Source organism: Lolium perenne, chromosome 2 (genome assembly GCF_019359855.2).
Source record: "Lolium perenne isolate Kyuss_39 chromosome 2, Kyuss_2.0, whole genome shotgun sequence".
Classification (NCBI taxonomy): Eukaryota; Viridiplantae; Streptophyta; class Magnoliopsida; order Poales; family Poaceae; genus Lolium; species Lolium perenne.
Window position 1 is genome coordinate 275,860,669 of NC_067245.2, and position 23,232 is coordinate 275,883,900.

The following is a 23,232-nucleotide window of genomic DNA, read 5'->3' on the forward strand; positions in this document are numbered from 1 at the left end:
CGGGCCTAGAATGATTGCTTTCAGGAATTTGATCCTCTCATGTAGTCATGTCATGAGCCGAAGCTTGCGTTCTATCCCCGGAATAACATGAGGTCATTGTCACACTGCTGCTTCCCGTTACATCAAAATCGAGTAGAGTAAAAAATCTGGAGGGCAGCATTCCGGTGTTAAATCTGCCCTTTCATCAAATATTCAAAGCCGCTCAAGGACTTGAAAAGTGAAAACTTTGATGTAAACCGATACGTTGTCTTCTTTGGCTCACAGGACCCAAAACTAGGATAAAGTTGACCCAAAATGTCGGATTTTGATCGAGCTGTTTTTCTTTTAAATCTTAAATCACAGCTACAAGTTAAAAAAAAATACAATTTCAAATACTTTGTATGCTGGGCTATGTGAAAAGGATAAAAGTGTTGACCTGGGTATGCATATTTTGTAATCTCAGCGTTTTTGTCATTTTTGTGTCGTCCACGACACAAAGAATCATTGGAATTTGGCATGTCTATAATTTATATCATTGACTGTGTTCATATTTGTTTTCAGAATTTTTTAAAACTTATAAATATGCTTATATATTTTTTAAATGGAAGAGTCACTGGGTATGAGATGGCCTCGGCTGAGAACAAAATCGTACGGCACCTGTCGCTTTGGTGTTTATTTTCTGTACAAGATGCAGGGCGAGATGGCCGCTGGCCAGCCGTTCTGCGGCACGTCGAAAGCGAGGCTGGCCCAACACCGCAGCGTCCCGTGTACGATTATTCATGGGCAGGTGGACCTGATGTTTGATGTGTCATTATTCCCACGAAATCAGGGACTAGGACACCCCCGTTCTTTTCTGGTTCCACCACCCAGCGCACGGATCAGTTTTAATGACCACTGTTTTTTTTTTTTCGAGAGCACGTGTAAAGCGTGCCTTATCTTTATAGAAGAGAGCAACAACATTTACAAAACTCGGCGACCAGATGCAAACATCATGCCCGAGAACCCACACACGCCCTAACTCCGCCTAAGCCTACTCTCTCGCGACATCTACCCTCCTACCTCTCTTAGCTCCCTCCCAAAGCTGGAACTCGTCTCTGATCTCCTGCAGCATTAGCTCCACATTCTTCTGCCTCCTCGTGTCGCCGAAAGCCCTCGCGTTGCGTTGCTTCCAGAGCGTCCAAGCCGTGCAGATCACCATGGAGTCGAATCGTTTCCTGTCGCTCCTCCTCACACGCTTGCGGGCCTCCGTCCACCATCTCTGCAGATTGCCTGTGTACCCTGGATCCGCCAGCTGCAGACTCGCACTATGAAGTACCCTGCACCACACCTGTCTCGCATAAGGACAAAGGGTTAGGATATGGTCCACATTGTCCTCCTCATGTAGACATGTGAAGCAAGCGTCTGGATGCTCCTGGAGCCCATGCCTCGCCCTTCTATCAGACGTCCATAGTCGGTACCTCAGGGCCAGCCATGCAAACATCTTGCATTTCATGGGAGAGAAGGAGCCCCACACTGGTCCATGCATGCTCCATCTCATACTCCCCTGACAGAGCATGCCGTAGGTATGTTTCGCCGTGTACCTTCCGGATTCCACCCCCTTCCAGGATATGTGGTCCGGGCTTCTAGCCTCCCTCTGCACCGACTCAACTGCCTCCCAGAGGGTCAAACATTCCCTCCAGAGCTCCTCCGTCATCTCTCCCGTTATGTCGTCTATCCATCCATCCTCTGGCAAGGCCTCTCCTACTAGCCTCTCATTCTTCCTCCTAGTTGGGACCCTCGCCACCACTCCCGGTGCCAGATCCACCGCAGTGAATCCATCGATCCATCTATCCTTCCAGAAATATGTTGATAGTCCATCTCCCACGCAGAAGTGTGCGAGGCTCTGGAACACCTCCTCCGCCTCTGGGTCCCTTAGCCCTGGTAAGCCCTGCCAAGGCCTTGTCCTGTCTGTGCGTCGTAGCTAGAACCATCTCACTCGAAGCGCCAGGCCTTGCAGCCTGAGGTCCTTCACACCCAGGCCACCAAATATTTTTGGTTTACATATGGTCTTCCACGCCACCAGGCATTGGCCCCCTTGGACCTCCTCCTTGCCGGCCCAGAAAAACGCTCTCATCCATTTGTTAATCTCCTCCAGCAGCCATACAGGGGCCTCCGCAACAACCATTTGGTGCACCGCCCTTGCTGCCACCACAGAATTAACCAGCACCAACCTCCCCTCTCTCCGGATGAGCCCTCTCTGCCACGAAGGCACGCATTTGGTCACTTGGTCCAGCATTGGTTGCCACTCCGCTTTCGTCAGCGGTCTGAGTGCTAACTGAAGTCCCAAATATCTGATTGGGAACTGTGCAAGCTCACAACCCAAAATACTGGTTGTCCTCTCCTCATCCTCCTGCGAACCACGGACCAGGGTGGCCGACGTCTTCTTAAAGTTGACTTTCAAGCCCGACGCTTCGCCAAAAATGCTTAGGATCTGTTTCACTGCCCATAACTCAGCGCGCTCAGGCTTCAGGAAAATCACCACATCATCCGCATAGATCGATATCCTCTGTAAGGGCGAGATAGTCGCCAGGTTTCCGAAAAGTCCAATACCAGACGCCTTCGTTATCATGGCAGACAAAGACTCCATAGCCACCACGAACAGCATGGGTGAAGTAGGGTCCCCCTGCCTCAGGCCTCGTCCGTGGTAGACTCTGTCTCCGGGCACTCCGTTCACCATGACTCTCGTGTTCGCCGTGTGTAACAACAGGGCGATCCATTTCAGGAACCGCTCGCCAAACCCCATTCTCCTCAGCACCTCGAACAAAAAACTCCAAGATATGGAGTCAAAAGCTCTCGCTAGGTCTAGCTTTAGGAGGACCCCCGTCTGTCTCCTCATGTTAATCTTCCTGGCCACTTGTCTCACTAGCACAAAGTTGTCATGCAAACTCCGATGTTTGATGAAAGCTGATTGATTCATACTCACAAGCTCCCCAAGCCTCGATCGGAGACGGTTCGCAATGACTTTGGAGAACAGCTTCGCAAAGCTATGGACTAGACTTATGGGTCTAAAGTCCTTAGTCTCAATGGCCTCCGGCTTCTTGGGGATGAGCGTGATCAATGCTCTGTTAAGCCTGGCAAATCCCCTGCCATCTCCCACTCCTAATTTCATAATCCCAGCCAGGATGTCATGTTTAATGATCGGCCATGCTCTCTGGTAAAACGCGCCGGTGTAGCCATCCGGCCCCGGTGCACGATCGCTCGGCATCTCACGAATAGTGTTCCAGACTTCCTCCTCGGTGAACATGTTATCTAACTCAGCGAGGTCCGCAACCGGAATGTCAAGAGCTTCCCGGTCTATGGAGTGAGCTCTAGTTTGAATGCTCCCCATCAGCCTCTCAAACTCCTCAGTAAACATCTTATTCTTTCTCTCCTGTGTGGTCGCAGTTTCATCGCCCACTCTCACCGCTGCGATATAGTTTTTCGTCCTCCTCCCATTTGCAACGGCATGGAAGAGCTTCGTATTTGCGTCTCCCTCTTTCAGCCATCGGATTCTCGATCTTTGTCTCGCAATGGTACGCTCAAGGGATGCCAACCCCAACACCACGTGCTTTAGCGTTTTCCTTAACCATGCCTCCTCAATTGAAAGCGCTCTAGACTCTTGTGCTACATCAAACCTGAGGATCAATATATTCGCCATCGCAATTTTGAGTTTGATGTTTCCCACTCTTTTCTCCCCCCATGCTTGGAAAAATTCCGCCGCGTTGCGAAAGAGGGCATCAAGGCGTCTAAAGGGGTCTGTAATTCTGGGGTCGCAGACCCAAGCCTCTCTCAGGGCCTCATCAAACCCCTCAAGATTTAGCCAGAAGGCTTCGAACTTGAATCTCCTCTTTGGCTTGAAAGCCGCGCTTAGAGACAGGTGGATCGGAGCGTGATCAGAAACCGAAGAGGAAAGGGCCTGCAGGATAGCATCTGGGTGCATCAGGTCCCAGTCCACCGACACGAAGGCCCTGTCAATACGGGTAAGCGTGGGCACCTCCCTCTCATTACTCCAAGTAAACCTCCGACCATGAAGGTAGAGATCCTTGATCTCATGCTCTTGGACAAAGTGCCGAAAGTTTGTCATCATGAATCTATCTAGGCGATCATTATTTTTCTCCTCCGCATATAGGATCATGTTAAAGTCGCCCAGGAGCAGCCATGGTCCCGGGCATAGGCTTCTCCTCTCCGTCAGCTCGCGCAAGAAGCTCAACTTGTCCTCATGGGTCTGCGGCCCATACACCGTCGTTAGCCACCACTTCGCTGTCCCTCGACCGGAGCTGCCTAGCACAGTCGCATCTTGTCTAGTTGTTGCCTTGTGTTGTTTCCAAGCAAAACTACTCGTCTCTGTAGCAGCATGAATGAAAAAAGTTGGGCGACCGACATCTGACCTCGTTAACACGAACACTCATAATGGATAACAGAGGAGGACTGAAAGTGCGAACCTAAGCAACAAAACAATAGAGCAAACCTAAGCAACAAAACAATAGAGCATCTCCAGCCGTTCCCGCATACGGCTTGTTTTTGCGTCGTATAAGATCATGCACTATGTTGCAGCAAAGCGAACCATGAGGCATTTGTCAAAACGAATTAACGTGCAAGCATGCCCCACCTGACATAGAGAGAACAATGGATAGAGTATGTCGTAAGGGCCAACACACAAAGCGGATCATAACATATCACCAACGGTTTCCTAAATCTGACAGTATTTTTCTTTGAACCGGTACCAGATAGTTGAGGCCTTTTGTTGTTTCCAAGCAAAGTTACTCAGCTCTGTAGCACCATGAATGAAAAAGGTTGGGCGACTAGTTGTTGACCTCGTTAATAGGAACATTCGTAATGCACAACATAGAAGGGCTGAAAGTGCGAAACTAAGCAAGACCAAAACAACGTAGCATATCCAATAGTTTGCTATACACGTACGGCGATTGCTCCTTTTGCCTTGTATGGGGTGCCAACTAAGACAATCTTCATTAACAACTTTTGGTCCATCCTGAAAATGGATAGACCTCGACGAGCGATGTTCTGGAAGGCAAAAGATAAATGCTCTGGTGGTGACTACCAAGTGGCTTGGGACTATGTTTGCCGTCTGCGGTCCGAAGGTGGGTTGGGTGTCATTGATCTTGGTCTCCAGAACAAATGTCTCCTGCTAAAGGCGCTGCATGGTTTGTTCACCGGACGGGACTCCCCGTGGACCAGGTGGGTGAAGCGCAGTTACCTCGGTGCCCGCCCGCACGTGGCCACCCCCGCTTGGAAGTGCTTCCAATCGCTCATTCCACTATACCGCTTCATTACGAGAGCTGAACCCCGTGACGGGCGCTCCACCTCGCTCTGGCACGATGCTTGGACTCCGCTGGGCCCCCTATCGGCAGCCCTTACCGCGGCCTTCTCCCACTGCCTCCGCCCCCTCGCCACTGTTGCCGATGCCCCCAGGAGTGGTGCGGTTGAGGTTCCACTTGTTCACCGAGTTTCCGCAGCAGCCGCCGGCGAGATGGAGTTCATCCATGCTTGCCTCTCCTGGATCTCCCTCACCTCGTCGTCGGACATTCGCTCAGTCTCGCTCAGCCCTTTGACCGACTTCTCCACTGGAAGCGTCTACCGGTGACGTGGGCATTACCCTTCGAGTAACCGATGTTACCCTATCCTGTATTGACCAACTGGAGGCCCATGAAGACACCCGAAGGCTAGATGGGCCACTAGGTCGGCGCGCCAGAAGATCCCTTGACGGGCAAGACAAGGAAGCAAACAAACAAGGAAAGATTGGATCTAAACCATCAGAATCTAGTCGTATTCGGTTAGACCTCTTGAGACCTGGCCTCCTATATAAAGGCCAGGAGAGGGGCTGCCGAAGGACACGAGCAACTTTAGCAATCTTAGCCAGGAAAAGCTTAGAGCTAGGTAACCCTAGCAACAGCAATCTCGCCTAGATCTCAGCCGATCTATTCGGCACCCCATTGTAACCCATTATTTTCATAATCAAAGAACAGACAGGCAGGACGTAAGGGTTTTACCTCATCGAGGGCCCCGAACCTGGGTAAATTGCTCTCCCCGCTTGTCTGTGAACCGATGTCTCGTGTTAGCCTACAGGATTCCGTCAACCCTAAGCCCCTATCGGAGGGCATTGGCGAGGAGTACCCTCGACAATTGGCGCCGTCTGTGGGAACCCTGTCGGCACAAGATCGGACATCGGCTGAACCCGTCATGTCATCAGCAGCTTCATCAGCACCATCATCGTCTCATCTGGGAAGCCCGATCCGTTTTGGCTCCTACGAATTTACCCCGCACAGCGAATCGTCTCGATCCACCTTCTCTGGTCTGCAAGGCAACATGGACATGGCGTTCGGGAGCGTCCACTACAACGTCAACTCAGAAGGAATTCTCCGGCTACTGGAATCTCCTATCCCCAGATCAACAAGCCCAAGTGCGTCATTGACACCCGACCTTTCGGATGGCCAAGAAAACCCGTCGAGTCCGTCCGCGCCATCGACTCCTCGCTTGGCATCTTCCATGTCAGTTGGATCTGATGACCCCATGCCCTCGGAGATGACCTCGTACTACTGCATAAACTGCGACACCAGGCATGGGCTAGGGTCAAGCGACACGCCATTCATCTGCAACGCCTATTATTCGTCGGGAGAGGACAGCATTGGTAGCGTCGTCCGAGGAGACACCCGAAGAGTGGCGCCCCTCCAAGTCTACATCGCTAACAGGGGAGATGGGGAACGCACCCCCCGTTCCCAAAGAAAGGCGGGCTAGTTTCGGAGATAGCGCCGCAATGACAACAGCGACCACACCATCACGTAAGAAGAGTGGGCAGCAGCCAAGGCAGCCGTGCTCAACAACACACCGCTTTCGTGGGAACCACGCTTGGTACGCTCAACGCCTACCGCTCCATATTGGAGAAAAATCGGGAGCGCCCGTCTAAGGAGCAAGCCACCCTCGAGAAACGACTATCTCATGCGCAGATCGGTCCAAATGAGCGACGAAGGGCCTCGGAGGGGAGCGCCTCCCGAAGTACCCACGGAGGAGGCAAACATCGATCGAGGATGTCCAGGCTCTCGGAAGATGATGCAAGGGAGATAACATCAAACTTGACCAAGTCCTTTATGACCACGGACACCGCAGGCATGCCACAGCCAAAAACCGTCGCAGGAGCAACGGCCAACCTTGCAGCGTACCTCATTAACCAGCGTCCTGAAGGATCCATGGCTCAGGCCCACCGCGGTGCTTTGGAGAGTCTTGCGATACTAGGACATAATCTAGTTCCGCCGAAAGAGAAGACCCTGCAGGCCAGCGGATCAAAACATCGCGCAAGAGACGCTCGGGACGAAATCACACAGAGCAGGATTGACAAAGCAAGGCGACGACGCGCCATGAGAGAAGAACTTGACAGCGATTCTTCGGACGAGACCCAGGAGAACGACGGCGAACTTAGAGGAGCCGACTGTCTGAGCTACAAAATTCGGGAGGCAATGCCACCCAAAAAGTTCAAACCTACACCTACCGACGCTGCCAAATACGATGGGCAGCAGGAGCCAAGATCCTGGATAGAGGACTATCTGCAGCGAATTTCTGCAAAAAGGGAATCGATAGCAGCAATGCAATGTCTCAGCCTTTACCTAAAGGACTCAGCACGAGCCTGGCTCAGAGGACTGCCGAAGGGTTCCATCAAGTCATGGGATGAATTAGTAGAAGCTTTTGTTGCTAACTTTCAAGCAACCTACAAGAGGCCCGTCGGGATCGAGGAGTTGCGACACTGCCAACAGAAGCAGAAGGAGTCGATGCGCGCGTACATCGGGAGGTTCACCAAACTCCTAAATGCTGCGGAAGACGTATCTGTGGACAGGGCAATTGACGCTTTTAGCGATGGCATCCGACGTGAAAGCTATATAGAAGAGCTTGGACGCAAAAAGCCGAAGACCATAACCAAGCTAATGGAAATCGCCAACAGCTGGGCCGATGGTGAAGACAATGTCCGAAAACCACGACAAATACAGCCGACGATTTAAGAGGATGACCAGCCGAAGAATGATTCGGGTGGTCGAAGGGACCGGAGTAAGAGAAGAAAGAACCGCAGTTATGATGACAACAACCTGGTGGCCGCAGGTTATTCTGATCGACAGGATGATCGGTATGACAACAGGCGAGACGATCGGCAGGACGGCAATCGGAACGACTCTGGGAACCGTGGCAACTATAAACCGCGACCTCAGAGAACTCCCAAATTACCTTACGCTGAACAGATCAACGCCCCTTGCTACCTGCATTCTTATACCGATTCCAAGGATGGAAAAGTAAAATCTAGCCACCTGCTCAGGGATTGTCGGCAGTTCCTCGATATGCACGAGCTCATCCAGCAGGCAGGCCAGAAACAGCTACCGCCACCACCACCGCCACCCCCACCACAGCATCAAGTCCAGCAAGCTCAGCCTCATCAACCCAACGAGGCGTTTCCACCGCCACGTGGGCAAATGAACATGATTCACAGGACAGGTGTTTCAAGGAGAGAGATGAAGAAGCTCACCCGAGAGATCAACCTGGCAGAAAGCGTCATGGCGAACATTCCCGAATATGTCGAATGGTCGTCTCAGGAAATCACGTTCAGTCGAATGGATCACCCGATGACCATACCGAAGCCAGGGCACGCCGCCCTAGTGGTCGAAGCACAGATAGGAGGATTCAAGATGAGCAAAGTCTTCATAGATGGAGGAAGTGGACTCAACTTGATATTCCTTGACACAATTCAAAGTATGGGGATCACCATGAGAATGCTGGAGGACTCAGATACTCGTTTCCATGGGATACTCCCTACTTCACCTGCGCATTCCCTTGGCAAAGCTTACTTGAATGTCGTTTTCGGTAAACCCGACAACTTCAGGAAGGAGAAGATCGAGTTTGAAGTCGTGAACTGGGAATCGCAGTACCACGCCATACTCGGGAGACCAGCTTGCGCCAAGTTCATGGCCGTGCCGCACTACGCATACCTCAAGCTGAAGATGCCAGGGAACAATGGAACAAACATCACAGTCTATGGGAGCTTTTCACGCTCGGACAATTGTGACCGTGACTTTCAAAGGATTGCTGCTAAATTTGGGCCACGGCGAGATACTGTCGACCACCCGCCCAAGTTGACGATAAAAGAAGTCAAGGGGGAAAAACTCGACAGGGAAATTAAGAAGAAGCCAACTCCCGAAGGCCCAGCAGCAATAGCATCGGCAGAAAAAGTTTCGGCAGAAGATGCAGGAGGCGGCAAGATACTAACAATTGCTGCTCAAGCGTCTGGCGAAATCAACAGCACTGTCGCGACCCCCAGCATGACGAAGAAATCGGAAGATCCTTCTGAAGAAGAGAAGAACCCCTTTCTTGATAAAACACTTCCCTAGTTCTTAAATTTTTCCCCTTTTACTTTACACAGGGCCTCTTGTTTTCGCCCTCCAGTTTCATATTTACCCTATCAATAAGTACTTAAGTTCCAATTCTTGTTAAAGTATTGCAGTAATCTAAAGCATCTATGACCGTGCTGCCGCCAAGAAGCGGCATAATTTAACGTGCGGCAGAAGATAGCGCTCAAGACAAACTCCTTTACGGGCACTGCAAAGAAGAATAAGGACATCAATCCGCTCCTCTGCTTCAGATGCCTCTACGAGTGCCGTACAAAGCAAGAGTTTGGAAAATTTACACACAACCCACGCTTGATATTTCACTTATGAAAATATCAGAGAACAACGGGTTCATCGGCAGGATCATTACACCCGAAAAATTCGGGAATGACTGTCGAAATTATAAACGGTTGAAAGCAAAGTTGCGCATACAACAGGTTTAGCAAAACCTGCAACACGAGCTGATCACTCATAATGATTTGCTAACCAACTAGTACGCATACATCCAGCGGGCAATCAAGCTTCGCCCCTTTCAGTATTTGCTAACGGCATGGTAAAAGTACATATTCATGTATCAACCAAGACAAACAAGTTGCGGCTCAAAAATCCGAACACTCGGAAGAACTAGCCAAAACAATTTACAAAAGTAATTTTACACCTTTACATCACCCTTGCGGAGTTTCCTTTTCCTCAGGTACCTTTGACATCTCCTCAAGCCTGTCGACAATTATATGGGCAGATGCCAAAACCTTCGGGTACAACTCTTCAAGATCGCCAGTTGCATTGGCGATAGACAACAAGCAAGCCGAAGGATAACAAGCAAGCACAAGGGCAAGCGTGCACTTGGCCCCTGCAAAGACTTGAGATCTTACCAGCTCCCGAACCTTCTTGGCGCTCCCAAATTCGGACATCAAAGTCAAGAGGGTAGGAGGAACTGCATTCAGAGAAAACATTGTTTTCCAAACTACCCTCATAGCCTTGTAGCACTTGTCGAAGAACTGGTGGACCTGGTGTACTCGATCTTGAAATTTGACGATAGCCGAGGCCTTCGAGTGTTCCCGCCAGAAAATTTCTTCGGATGAGGACAGCTGAGTCAAAGCATGCACCCGCTCGTGTATCCGTTTGTTCTCTTCCGCATGGTTCAGCGCTATGACTGCCAAAACAGTTAGTCAAGACTCAGACAAGAAGTTGCTAGCAAAGAGGCAAAGGGATCAGGAAACTTACAGTTTAGACTTTCGGTAGCCTTATGCAGTTCGCCAAGAGTATACCGCTCCACGTCGGCTGCAATCTCGCTCTTTTTGTTGATGATGGCAGCTAAAGCATAAGTGCTGCGTAAGTCCTTTTCCATCTGCGTGATCCGGTCTTTCATGCGCTGGATCCGATCGCTTTCAGGAAGAGCACCCGACGAGTCATCTGCAAACGAGGGTACTGGGAAGACCTGCAAAAAATACTGGTTATAAAGAAGTAATGGATATGGTACAACCAAACATCCAAAATAACTCCCATCGGGAGAAGTGCAAGAAAGTGATATCATAAGCAAAAGTGTACTAACAACAATGCTAGCACGGAGTTTATTACAAAGCATGAGTTGTGCGGCGGAACAATGTTTTGCATCAACTCAAGGCACAAGTTTGTTACAAGAATCAAGGGAGCTGGGTTTGAGTCGATGAACTAGGGCCAGTCGACGATTTCCTCGATGAAACCAGCTCAAGAAGCTGACAGGCGCAAGTAAGAGCAGAAGCCTTAAAGGTGCTCAAATCAACAGGCTGCCCGTCTTGCTCTTTTGGAAGCCCCTTAGTCATTTCTTCGATGTCACCCTTAAAGCCGTAACCCATCATAAGTTGGAAGGCAAGGACAGCACCAAAAGTGCGCGATGTACGCTTGAATACCTCGATGACCTCTTTGGTATCAACCGCGAAGGTATCGATCAGCTGTCCCAGGGTCTTCTCTTGCTTGATCTTGGGAAAGATCATCGAGTGCATCCGCGCCAGAGCACCCTTCCCCTTCACAAGAAGCTCTTGTGTAGGCTGGTGAGAAGCGAGAATCGTTGACACAGCATTCGCTGGGGAGTTATTTGGAACTCTTTTCAGGGCATCGACAGGAATGTTTGCTGCCTCTGTAATAAAAAGGAAGGAGAAAATTCAGTCATTGACAAAAAGTTTAAATCCATAAGCATGTCACTCGACAGAAGTACGTTAGAAATTACCAAGCAAGGCCAAAGAAGATCGGCGAAGGACTTCATCCTTTTCGGCTGCTCGAACCTCAGTCACCAGCCTGGATGCTTCTTCCTCCTTCAGTTTCCCTTTCAGTCTGGCCAGCTCATCCTTTGGAGAATCAATCTCTTGGCGAGCCGCGACAGCTATCTTGACTGCGCCATCCAGTTTTGAGGAAGAAGATTCGACTTCCTCTTGCAGCCGAACTTTGTCAGCCTCTAGAGAAGTGAATCGGGAGGCGAAAACCTCCAGAGAAGAGATAACGCCGCGCAGGTCCTTAAGAGAGAAAGAAAAACAATTAAACAAGGCACGCTCCAAGACATCTGTACTAAGATCAGAAGAGAACTTACAGAAAAAGGATCCGCAGGAGCAGCAGTTGGAGAAATATCTTTCCCTTTGGAAAGGGAAGACGCAGTCGATGCTTGAGCCACGGGGGCAGCCTTAGGAGCCGAAGCTTTGGAAGCCACCACGACCGGCGAAACGGCATCGGACTTGGCCTTTTTAGGAGGAGGTTCTATGAAGCCCTCATCACTGTAAAAGAAAACAGTCGACTATGATTATAACAGGAGTATGAAAGGTAAAAAAGGCACAGTATAACTTTCAGAGAAGAACTACTTACATATCGAAGAGATCATCTTCATCGGCAAAGCCGCCGGTTGATCTCTTCACGGGAGAAGCTCTGGCCCCATCAGCAGCTGCATCAACAAAAGTATCATGATCAGTGTCGACGTTACGTACTGATCCATTTGCGATACAAGTGTTATCGGCTGAGGGGCGAAGATCAGCGTGGGCAACTTCAAGGTTCATCGGACTGTTATATTCATCCTCTAGACCTGTTTCATCGGTGGTGTGAAAATCTATGGGGATTGAGGAGCCTCTCCCCTCGGAAGTGTCATCCGGCGAATCACGTGTATTTTCAGAAGCCATGGGGATCTGGCAAAGAAAAGTGAAAAAGTAAGAATAAAGGTAATCATGTTGGCTGAACAAGAAGCTATAATAAAGATGTGAAGAAAGGAAAATACCCCTGGTGGTGGATGATCAACGTCAAGGGGAGCATAAGAAGAGATTAGCGGGATCGAATCTTCCTGGTTGAAGGAAGTAAGACGACGAACTTCATCAAGCAACTCCTTTTCTGATAGATCGGCAGCATTAATCCTGGTTTCATCCTTTGGACCTGAGTACAACCACATCGGGTGAACTCTGGCCATGACTGGCGGGATTCGACGCCTCAAGAAAACTGCTGCCACCTCTGTACCAATCATAGTTTGGCCATCAGCCTCTTTGATTCGAAGGAATTTGGCGAACAATTCTTCGGCTGAAGCCCTTTCATCGGCTGAGAGGATGTTCTTCCAAGAGTCCTTAGGCTTGGCTTCAGAAACGTCGGCATAGCAGGGGAGTCGACATTCGGGTGACGAGGAATCTTTGACGTAAAACCATTTCAGCCTCCATCCTTGCACAGACTCTCTCATTGGGAAATTGAAGTAATTAACTTCTGAACGGGCGACGAAACCTACCCCTCCAGTGACAAAGTATCCATTACTACTGCTGTATCTCTTCACATAGAAGATCTTTTTCCACAGTCCGAAATGAGGTTCAATACCCAAGAATGCCTCGCAAAGGGTGATAAACACGACAACATGGAGGATTGAGTTGGGGGTGAGTTGCCATAGTTGGATCTCATACGTCCGCAAGAGATGGAGGAGGAATCCATGAGAAGGTAGTGAAAGGCCTCGATGAAGAAAAGATAAGAACATCACAAAAAATCCCGCGGGAGGATCAGGCTGAGAAATCGCACCTGGAAGGATTACATCACCCGTGTCGGAGGATATCAATCCTAAGCTTCGGGACCTCTTCTCGTCACGCTTTGTGACGGTTGAAGCTACCCAGTCCCCAGGCTTGGCCGTCGAGCCCAACGGCGCTGGCGGCGCCGGAGCTGGGGGAGGGGCGCTCGGGGCGCTCCCCTTCGGAAGAGAAGAGGAGGACTTGGCAGCAGCACCTCCGCTGGTGGAGCTAGCGGCGGCGGTGTTCTTCTTCTTCACCATCGCGAGATCTGAGGAAGATTGAAACTGTGGCGGCGGCGCGGCAATGGCGAAAAAAGGGAGAAGAGAGAGAACGAGGAGATGCTGCGGGAATCGTGGAGAAGATTGAGAATTTTTTGCCTTTGGAAATTTTAAGGAGAAGTTAAGGGACAAGTAAGCACGTGGCACTTGAGGAAGGGAAGGAACTGACGGCCCACTACGCCCACGATTGCGCAAAAATCGAGAAGCCACCTCGGTCGTTACGCGTACAGTGGTCAAGCCCTAAGATTGAACAGGGCTAGGGCTAGCTCGTCATGATGGACCTGACAGATTAGCCTGCAGCAGTAACACATCAGCGATGACGTCATAACTTGGAAGCATTCGAAGGAAATATTAAAAGTCATCGGATGGAGGCTTTGAGTCCACGCACGGATTGCAAGCATCCGAACCTGGACTCGGGGGCTACTCCCATCGGGAGCGCTGACGCGCATCCGATAAAAAGAAGACTCGACGGAATGAGCAGTCGAAGGAAGAAGGACTGAGTCTGCACTCAAACGATTACACCCAGACACTCCCATCGGGAGCACATGATGTACATCTAGTAAAGTTTTTTTTGCACTCCAGGATCATGCCCGGGGACTTGATTCTGTGTAGAGTAACGTTGTTTTGCCATCGGCAGTTAACCAACAAAAGTTGGGCACGTTGCTCATTATCCTTTGCGTGAAGAAAATATATCGGATGACCTATGAAGCCTAGCGAAAAATTCGGCAGAGGAAAGCATTCGAGTAGTACAACTTGAGTCTACGCACGGATTGCAAACATCCGTACCTAGACTCGGGGGCTACTCCCATCGGGAGCGCTGACGCGCACCCGACAAAAGAAAGATGAAGCATAATCAAGATGAATAAGGATAATGAAGGAGAAGAATATCATGAGAGGACATGCATTAGTCTCTACCCGAATTATCTTCGGCTAGACACTCGGGGGCTACTGACGTGGGCATTACCCTTCGAGTAACCAATGTTACCCTATCCTGTATTGACCAACTGGAGGCCCATGAAGACACCCGAAGGCTAGATGGGCCACTAGGTCGGCGCGCCAGAAGATCCCTTGACGGGCAAGACAAGGAAGCAACCAAACAAGGAAAGATTGGATCTAAACTACTGTAAATCTAGTCGTATTCGGTTAGACCTCTTGAGACCTGGCCTCCTATATAAAGGCCAGGAGAGGGGCTGCCGAAGGACACGAGCAACTTTAGCAATCTTAGCCAGGAAAAGCTTAGAGCTAGGTAACCCTAGCAACAGCAATCTCGCCTAGATCTCAGCCGATCTATTCGGCACCCCATTGTAACCCATTATTTTCATAATCAAAGAACAGACAGGCAGGACGTAAGGGTTTTACCTCATCGAGGGCCCCGAACCTGGGTAAATTGCTCTCCCCGCTTGTCTGTGAACCGATGTCTCGTGTTAGCCTACAGGATTCCGTCAACCCTAAGCCCCTATCGGAGGGCATTGGCGAGGAGTACCCTCGACAACCGGTTCCTCCACTCCTCGGGTTGTATCGTCCCCGGGCAAGACATCAACTGGGTCTGCTTTGCGCCCCTCAAGGTGCGGGTGTTATTTTGGATACTCGCCTCCACACGCAGGGGCTGCTACACCGCATCGGATGTGTGCCCTCCCCAGACTGTCCATTCTGCCTGAATCAACTGGAGGACACCTCACATTTGTTTGTCGGCTGCCCCCGCCTTCGCCTCCTTTGGAATGTCGTCTCCCCCTTAGGTCGCCCCCATGTGGACGCTGACGTTCCGACCCTCCTCGATGCTCTCTCCGAAGACTTACCTCTCATGCACCCGGAAGCGCGCAACACGGTCATCCTGGCCCTCTTGTGGACTGTCTGGAAATCCCGCAACTGAATGGTGTTTGAAGCAGATTTCATGTCTACTCCGCGCATTCTAGCCATGTTAGTAGACCATCTCCGCCTATGGGTCTTTCGCGCCCCCTCTAGGGTCGACACGAGCGCTCTGCTGGCCTGGTGCCAGGCTATCTCTTAGACTATGTCCTTCACCTTGCCCTGTACTCCCCTTGTATCCAGCTTCCCCTATCTCCCACTCTCGCTTTGTTTGGGCGCGGTATGCCGCCCCAGACCTATTTTGTAGTCTTTACGCCCCCTTTAACCCGCTCCCCGCACTAATGAAAATTGAGTTCAGGTGGGCGATCGCCCCCCGTTGTTTCCTTAAAAAACAAAAACTACGCTGAAATGCCACCTCGTCGTGCAATGCATCGTCACTGGGGTGAATACCCAAAAAAATTGTCAAACTTTTCAAATTATATGATACAACTATCAATTTTTTGTTTTCATGGTATAGAATCCAATCCAACTATTGACACAATCATATGTTTGTGTTGTTAGCTAGAGGAAGTTAACATGCAAAATCACTTCTTTTGTTCAAACCCTAGGTCTCTTACTATTTTTCCTAGTTTTATTTGTATTTTATAGATATTTTGAATACACATTATTGAAGTCGTCGGCTCCCCCACGCCCCCCATGGGTTAGGGCTGGTTTGGCGACATTTTCGCCTCCAACTCAATAGCCCGTTGAGGATTGCTCGAGATCCTCTTACTCCGTTTTCATACATGCACCCAGGTTCTGAAAAGCCAATCTGGTTGGAGATGCTCTTACTTTGTTATAGTATACCTTTTTATAATCCGTGTGTTAAAGGGTCCCAATTTCTTTTTTTCTTGCGATGAATAATGCTCTCCCTAATCAAAACAGTGCCTTTTGATTCTCCCTGTACTGCAAATGCATTTGCCAGTCCAATACAACACTACCCGGGCTCTCTTTCGGTGCGCGCGAATGAGTGAGTGAGCGACGCGCGTATCATCGGTCGCCGGCCGTGCGTGCGTTCCAGGTAGAGTCCATCTGCACTACACCTGTCCAAAGCTCTTCCCTTTTGAGCGAGGCAGTCAGGCAGACTATGAGTTTTTTCTACTCGGCTTTCTGCAGATTGGCCCCGTGCGTTAAGCATGGGCTCATCTCATCGGAGGTGCGCTTTACCTGGACGTCTGGTCGCTGTACGTGCGTCGGTAGGCTTGCTTCTACGCTTGAAACTTTTCCGCTTACCGTAGACCTGATGAGCTCTCATCAGTCATCATCGGCTGGCGTTGAGATGTTCTCGCTCTCGTGCACGTCCGTTCCCCGCCAGGCAGGTCAAGATAGGTAGATTGAACTCTCAGAATTAGCTTCCGTCAGGGAGGAGTGTGTGTAGACCTGAACTCTCAGAATGAGCTTCCTTCTTTCTCTGTATCTTCCACGCCAACTCTCCTTCCTGTTTGTTCCTGTCCAGCCGTAGACTAGTCGCCCTACCAGAGGAATGTGACCAATCATTTCCCTCGCGTACACGACGGATGATGGACTGGACCTATTGCATGGGTTTCAGTGTCTGCAGTGGCAGGAGCAGCCGTAGATCGGATCCAATGCAAGCCTGCTTTTGTACTGTACCGTTGGAGCAAAAATGCTCTGCCACTTGCCGGAAATTCACATGGTTTTTCAACAACACGACCTAACCGCGACGAGGTTTTCCCCTCTACTTTGGGGAATGCGGGGGTGCAATCCTTCTGTTGGAGTAAATTTCCTCCGGTCGGAACTGGCTACAGTATAGTACTCAGTTTTGTGTTACTGCGGGTAGATTGACCTAAATTTTGCGACGAAAGACGAAGCAGCCCGGCGACCTGAGCAGCACACTGCACACGGATGAGAAAAGGTCCCAATAAATTCCAAACTGAAGGAATTCTTCACTCGGAAGCGCCTAGCTCATCAACAAATTTAATCCGCGGAAAGATTCACAGCTCCGCGCAAACTTTGGAGGGTGGAATCTACGGACCTATACATGATCAGAATCTAATCTCCTAGTAGCCCTTTTTTTCCGGGCGCGAGGTTACTTTACTCCTTTTGCTGGCTATGTACACATTTTGTTGGAGGAGGCTGCCTGCCTGAAGGCGAGCGAAGGACCCGTATTCTTCCTTGGCCGGCCGGCCTCGGACGCGGCGACCGATTCAGTCAGCCATGCCAAGCTGCGCATTCTACGCGGCCCGCTGCCTCTGGCACGGTCACCGGCGATGTGCAATTGCTGTTCCATGTTGGAACAGACGGCCTGTTGGTCGATGATGAGTTCACTGGTAGCCGCCGAGGCCGGTGAGTAGCAGCTCGTGCGGGCGCAGCAGCGTCGGGGCGGGCATGGACGGCCCGCTGGGGAGGTAGAAGAAGTCGAAGTCGGATGCGTCGGGGATGCCGGCGGCGGAGGCCCAGAGCGCGCCGGCCATCTCGTCGGGGATGAGCGGCGCGCGGCAGAGCGGGCAGGTGCGCTGGTCGTGCTCCATCCAGCGGTCGAGGCAGGCGCGGTGGAAGACGTGGCGGCAGTTGCTGAGCCTGCGCACCTCGTCGCGGCCGCCGATGGCGCTCAGGCACACGGCGCAGTCGACGACGGCGCAGGAGGGTGCGGAGGCGGAGGAGTCCAGCTCGTCGAAGCGCACCACGGGGAGCACCTCCTCGATGACCATGGCCGGCACGGGCCGGAACTCGGAGCGCCGGTGCTGCTGCGGCGGATGCGGATGCGGCTGCAGCGCAGAGGAGTAGGAGTGGTCGTGGAGGGCGAGGTGGTGGTGGTGGGCGTCGTCGGCGAGATCCAGCAGGTCGCCGAGGCCGACGGCTTGGAAGGCCCAGAGGAGGCAGCGGCGGACGTAGCCGAGCAGGAGGAGGAGGTGGAGCAGCTGCTTGGGGAGCAGCAGCTCGGAGTAGCCGACGGGGAAGCCCATGGCAGGGAGGAGGATGGATGGATGATATGCGGTGGTGGTGGTGCGCGGACGGAGGAATGGAATGGCAGCCGGGGCGGGGGGCGGTTTATATAAGGGTCCGGGGCCTGGGGCTGGGGTGCGTCGGGTTGGGTGGAGCGTGCCGTGTGCTGTCGCCGGTGTCGTGTGCGCGACCCTGACCGGAGGACTGACCCCGCCCCCGGCGTGCCCAGGGATTTCTTGTGACGGACCGGTCCCGCGCCGTCGGCCGCCGGGGTGCCACTCACCAGGCACTCGCCGGCCCGCGTGACGGTGCGGGGTGGCCCGGCGCGCCTCCGGATTGCGCAACTGCTGTGGCCTCCACGGTCGGTGCATTGCACTTGCACGTTGCCTAAGCGGCAATGCGTGCACCACCTCGGTACATACATGCACCCGTACCTGCATGCCCGCGCGCACGTTTAATCGCACCAACTCAACTTATGTACACCTCCGCATCACCAGTGCCGCCCCACAAAATAAATTGAAGGTGGGCACATCGCCAAAAAAAAAAGTCCCATATGACTGTCTAACGAGCTTCCAAAATTCGTAATTCAGTAATGATACAAAATAATTTCCCACCACCCTGTGGGTACGCCCATTAGTCATCTCGGGTTCACTGAACCTAGATAGATTTATGCAACGTTTTCTCCAGCTTTACCCATCTCCGCGGAATTGTAGAGTACGCCCCGGCCCATTCATGGAGTTGTACTATAATTATTATGCTTAATTTTTTTTAAGAAATTAATAATGTCAAAAATACATTGAGGCCGAAAGAAGGCATGTGAGATTTTCCACATCATGCTTTCTTTCAGACGGACACAAGCGAGGCACATTGCAAGATCTAGGCAACATTTTTTTTCCTAACTTTGTGATAATTAATTTGAATGAGAGAGAGAGTAAATTATTATTCCCTCCGTCTCAAAATAAGCTGCTTAAGTTTCTCTTTAGGCTTGCACACGGGTGGCCCAATCCACCATGTGACATTTCCTATTATTTCCCATGCCTTCACAGTGGGCGTGGTTTGTGCATAGCCTTGTGAGTGATGTGGTGTAGCATATATAGAATCATGGCAAACATAAGCATGCTGGACATGCATGAGTTCGTCAACTCCAATCTCCCCGTCGAGGCAAGAAAGTGGCATTGCCATGGATCGATCCTATGACCCGCCTTCTCAGGAAGGAAACCCCAGTTCAGTTATCCTAAGCAGCCTGTCACTAATCGGGTACCCATGTATGGGGAATTGCCTAACCTACAGCTGAATATGTTAGCCACCCTGGACTATTCTCTAATGATGACAAATACATTTGTATCTAGAAAAAAATTGAGCAGATTATTTTGGGATATAGAAAATACTAATAATACACCTTAACCATCTCTGCCAAATTAGTGTACAGTCCATTTGTGGAGCTGTGATCCAGTACCACTTACAATAATTAGTACGCCCAAAAGGTTTCAAAACTTAATATGGTCATAATAGTTTAAATACATTATGGACTCCTTTATTTCTTTTTGACTGACGACGAGCGAGGGACCTTTGCAACTTGCAGGCTGCCAGTCGTGTTTCAGAAGAGAAAAGAAAGGGTTACGAGTCGTGTTTCAGAGAAGAAAATGGTTGCGAGTCGTGTTGGCTTATCCTGGTAAAAAGAAATGGATGGCTGCACGAAGGTTCTTGGAACCTTTTGCTTTCGTGGCCACAAAGTGACAACGAGCGCAGGTAGTTGGGTCGAGACGTCAAGTACTTTGTTCTCTCGCGCGCAAGTCACGAGCGCTGCTGCATCCAGGGTCCAGGCCGTGCGTACCGTTTCCTTTGCTAGGGTTGATATTTTCTTGTTTACTGAATTATTCTCTCATCATGGGGCCAGTTGTACCTATAGCCATGTTTTTAGGAAAACTATCGTTATAAAAAATGGGAAAACAATGCATGAATGTGAAGGATAGTAGAAACAAATACTACATCAAAATCAAGTTAAGTAATGTATATGTATCCTTGGCCATACAAAAAGGTTATTGCATAGTCGGCACGTCACGAGTTATATAACTTCTCTTATAATAATATTTAAGTTACAATAACCACACAATGCAAGAAGTCTAATTTTTACAATATGTGCTTATTGTATCTACAATAACGCTACTGGAACCACTCTTCACCGAATTCAATCACAGAACTTTCGTGGTGTCGGAATCAGCTACAATATTATTGGATTTGACACTTTGCTGGTGGTAGGGGAAAAGTAAACCCTAATAAGACAAATATGAAAACATCGACTGAGTCAAGCGAGATACTATGTACTTATAGTATCATACTGAAATTTGGATGCATACTCCTCAAGGCACTTATACCATGATTGTTTATAGCAACAGATTTGGCTGATCTTTTTTAGATGATCGTAGCAACGAGGAACTCGTGCGAGCAAGATTACATATGCTACAAGACATATGGTATTGATTTTCTTAAATCTAAGTCGTTTGAATTTTTGCTATTTCCGAGTCAACACCCTGATATCCCCTCTTGGAGATCGAATCATGGTAAACTCTAGATTAGCTTAAACAACTAGCAGAATCGCCTTACACTAAGAAAGAAAATACCGGTCTATTTACGTGTGGACACACCCTTCAAATAAATAAAGAATGAGTGTTAAAATTTGTTTGTCCTTGCTCTCCAGGCTCAAACAAAACAGCAGTTGCCATCTCTTGGTCCTCATTCATATACCCAAAATCTTTATTCTGCCCCTCCATATTGTTTGAATGAACATTTTTTAGAAAGAAACATGGCCGCAGTTGGGCTAGGCGCTAACGGTGTTGTAGCACCGGTCTAGCAGCTGCACCATGATACGCGTACAGCACGCGTCCGTTGGGAACCCCAAGAGGAAGGTGTGATGCGTACAGCGGCAAGTTTTCCCTCAGTATGAAACCAATGTTTATCGAACCAGTAGGAGCCAAGAAGCACGTTGAAGGTTGATGGCGGCGAGATGTAGTGCGGCGCAACACCAGGGATTCCGGCGCCAACGTGGAACCTGCACAACACAAACCAAGTACTTTGCCCCAACGAAACAGCGAGGTTGTCAATCTCACCGGCTTGCTGTAACAAAGGATTAGATGTATAGTGTGGAAGATGATTGTTTGCAGAAAACAGTAGAACAATATTGCAGTAGATTGTATTTCAGTATAGAGAATTGGACCGGGGTCCACAGTTCACTAGAGGTGTCTCTCCCATAAGATAAACAGCATGTTGGGTGAACAAATTACAGTTGGGCAATTGACAAATAGAGAGGGCATGACCATGCACATACATATTATGATGAGTACAGTGAGATTTAATTGGGCATTACGACAAAGTACATAGACCGCTATCCAGCATGCATCTATGCCTAAAAAGTCCACCTTCAGGTTATCATCCGAACCCCCTCCAGTATTAAGTTGCTAACAACAGACAATCGCATTAAGTATTGCGCGTAATGTAATCAGTAACTACATCCTCGAACATAGCACCAATGTTTTATCCCTAGTGGCAACAGCACATCCATAATCTTAGAGATTTCTGTCACTTCCCCAGATTCACGGAGACATGAACCCACTATCGAGCATAAATACTCCATCTTGGAGTTACAAGCATCTACTTGGCCAGAGCATCTACTAGTAACGGAGAGCATGCAAGATCATAAACAACACATAGATATAAATTGATAATCAACATAACATAATATTCTTTATTCATCGTATCCCAACAAACACAACATATAGAATTACAGATAGATGATCTTGATCATGTTCGGCAGCTCACAAGACCCGACAATTAAGCACAATGGGGAGAAGACAACCATCTAGCTACTGCTATGGACCCATAGTCCAGGGGTAGACTACTCACACATCACTCCGGAGGCGACCATGGTGGCGTAGAGTCCTCCGGGAGATGATTCCCCTCTCCGGCAGGGTGCCGGAGGCGGCGTCTCTGGAAGGTTTTCCGTATCGTGGCTCCCGGTACTGGGGGTTTCGCGACGAAGGCTATTTGTAGGCGGAAGGGCAGGTCAGGGGGCCACACGAGGGGCCCACACCATAGGTCGGCGCGGCCAGGGCTTGGGCCGCGCCGCCCTATGGTGTCGCCACCTCGTGGCCCCACTTCGTCTCCTCTTCGGTCTTCTGGAAGCTTCGTGGCAAAATAGGACCCTGGGCGTTGATTTCGTCCAATTCCGAGAATATTTCTTTACTAGGATTTCTGAAACCAAAAACAGCAGAAAACAGCAACTGGCACTTCGGCATCTTGTTAATAGGTTAGTTCCAGAAAATGCACGAATATGACATAAAGTGTGCATAAAACATGTAGATATCATCAATAATGTGGCATGGAACATAAGAAATTATCGATACGTTGGAGACGTATCAGCATCCCCAAGCTTAGTTCCTGCTCGTCCCGAGCAGGTAAACGATAAACAAAGATAATTTCTGGAGTGACATGCCATCATAACCTTGATCATACTATTTGTAAGCATATGTAGTGAATGCAGCGATCAAAACAATGTATATGACATGAGTAAACAAGTGAATCATATAGCAAAGACTTTTCATGAATAGTACTTCAAGACAAGCATCAATAAGTCTTGCATAAAAGCTAACTCATAAAGCAATAATTCATAGTAGAAGCATTGAAGCAACACAAAGGAAGATTAAGTTTCAGCGGTTGCTTTCAACTTTTAACATGTATATCTCATGGATATTGTCAACATAGAGTAATATAACAAGTGCAATATGCAAGTATGTAGGAATCAATGCACAGTTCACACAAGTGTTTGCTTCTTGAGGTGGA

The 23,232-nt window shown here is 49.7% G+C and overlaps 2 protein-coding genes across 2 annotated transcripts; both read right to left on the reverse strand.

Moving 5' to 3' along the window:
• Positions 1-1,009: 1,009 nt before the first annotated feature.
• LOC139835811 (uncharacterized) lies at positions 1,010-1,672 on the reverse strand. Its single transcript, XM_071825684.1, has one exon. The coding sequence runs from the start codon at positions 1,670-1,672 to the stop codon at positions 1,010-1,012; it is 663 nt and encodes a 220-aa protein (XP_071681785.1).
• Positions 1,673-17,354: 15,682 nt separating this feature from the next.
• LOC127336454 (brassinosteroid-responsive RING protein 1-like) lies at positions 17,355-18,481 on the reverse strand. Its single transcript, XM_051363262.1, has one exon. The coding sequence runs from the start codon at positions 18,414-18,416 to the stop codon at positions 17,775-17,777; it is 642 nt and encodes a 213-aa protein (XP_051219222.1). The 5' UTR covers positions 18,417-18,481; the 3' UTR covers positions 17,355-17,774.
• Positions 18,482-23,232: the final 4,751 nt, after the last annotated feature.

What these genes read in the sequence shown, in the direction of transcription:
- LOC139835811 (XM_071825684.1), bottom strand. Translation starts at nt 1,672, where the DNA reads ATGACGGAGGAGCTCTGGAGGGAATGTTTGACCCTCTGGGAGGCAGTT.
- LOC127336454 (XM_051363262.1), bottom strand. Translation starts at nt 18,416, where the DNA reads ATGGGCTTCCCCGTCGGCTACTCCGAGCTGCTGCTCCCCAAGCAGCTG.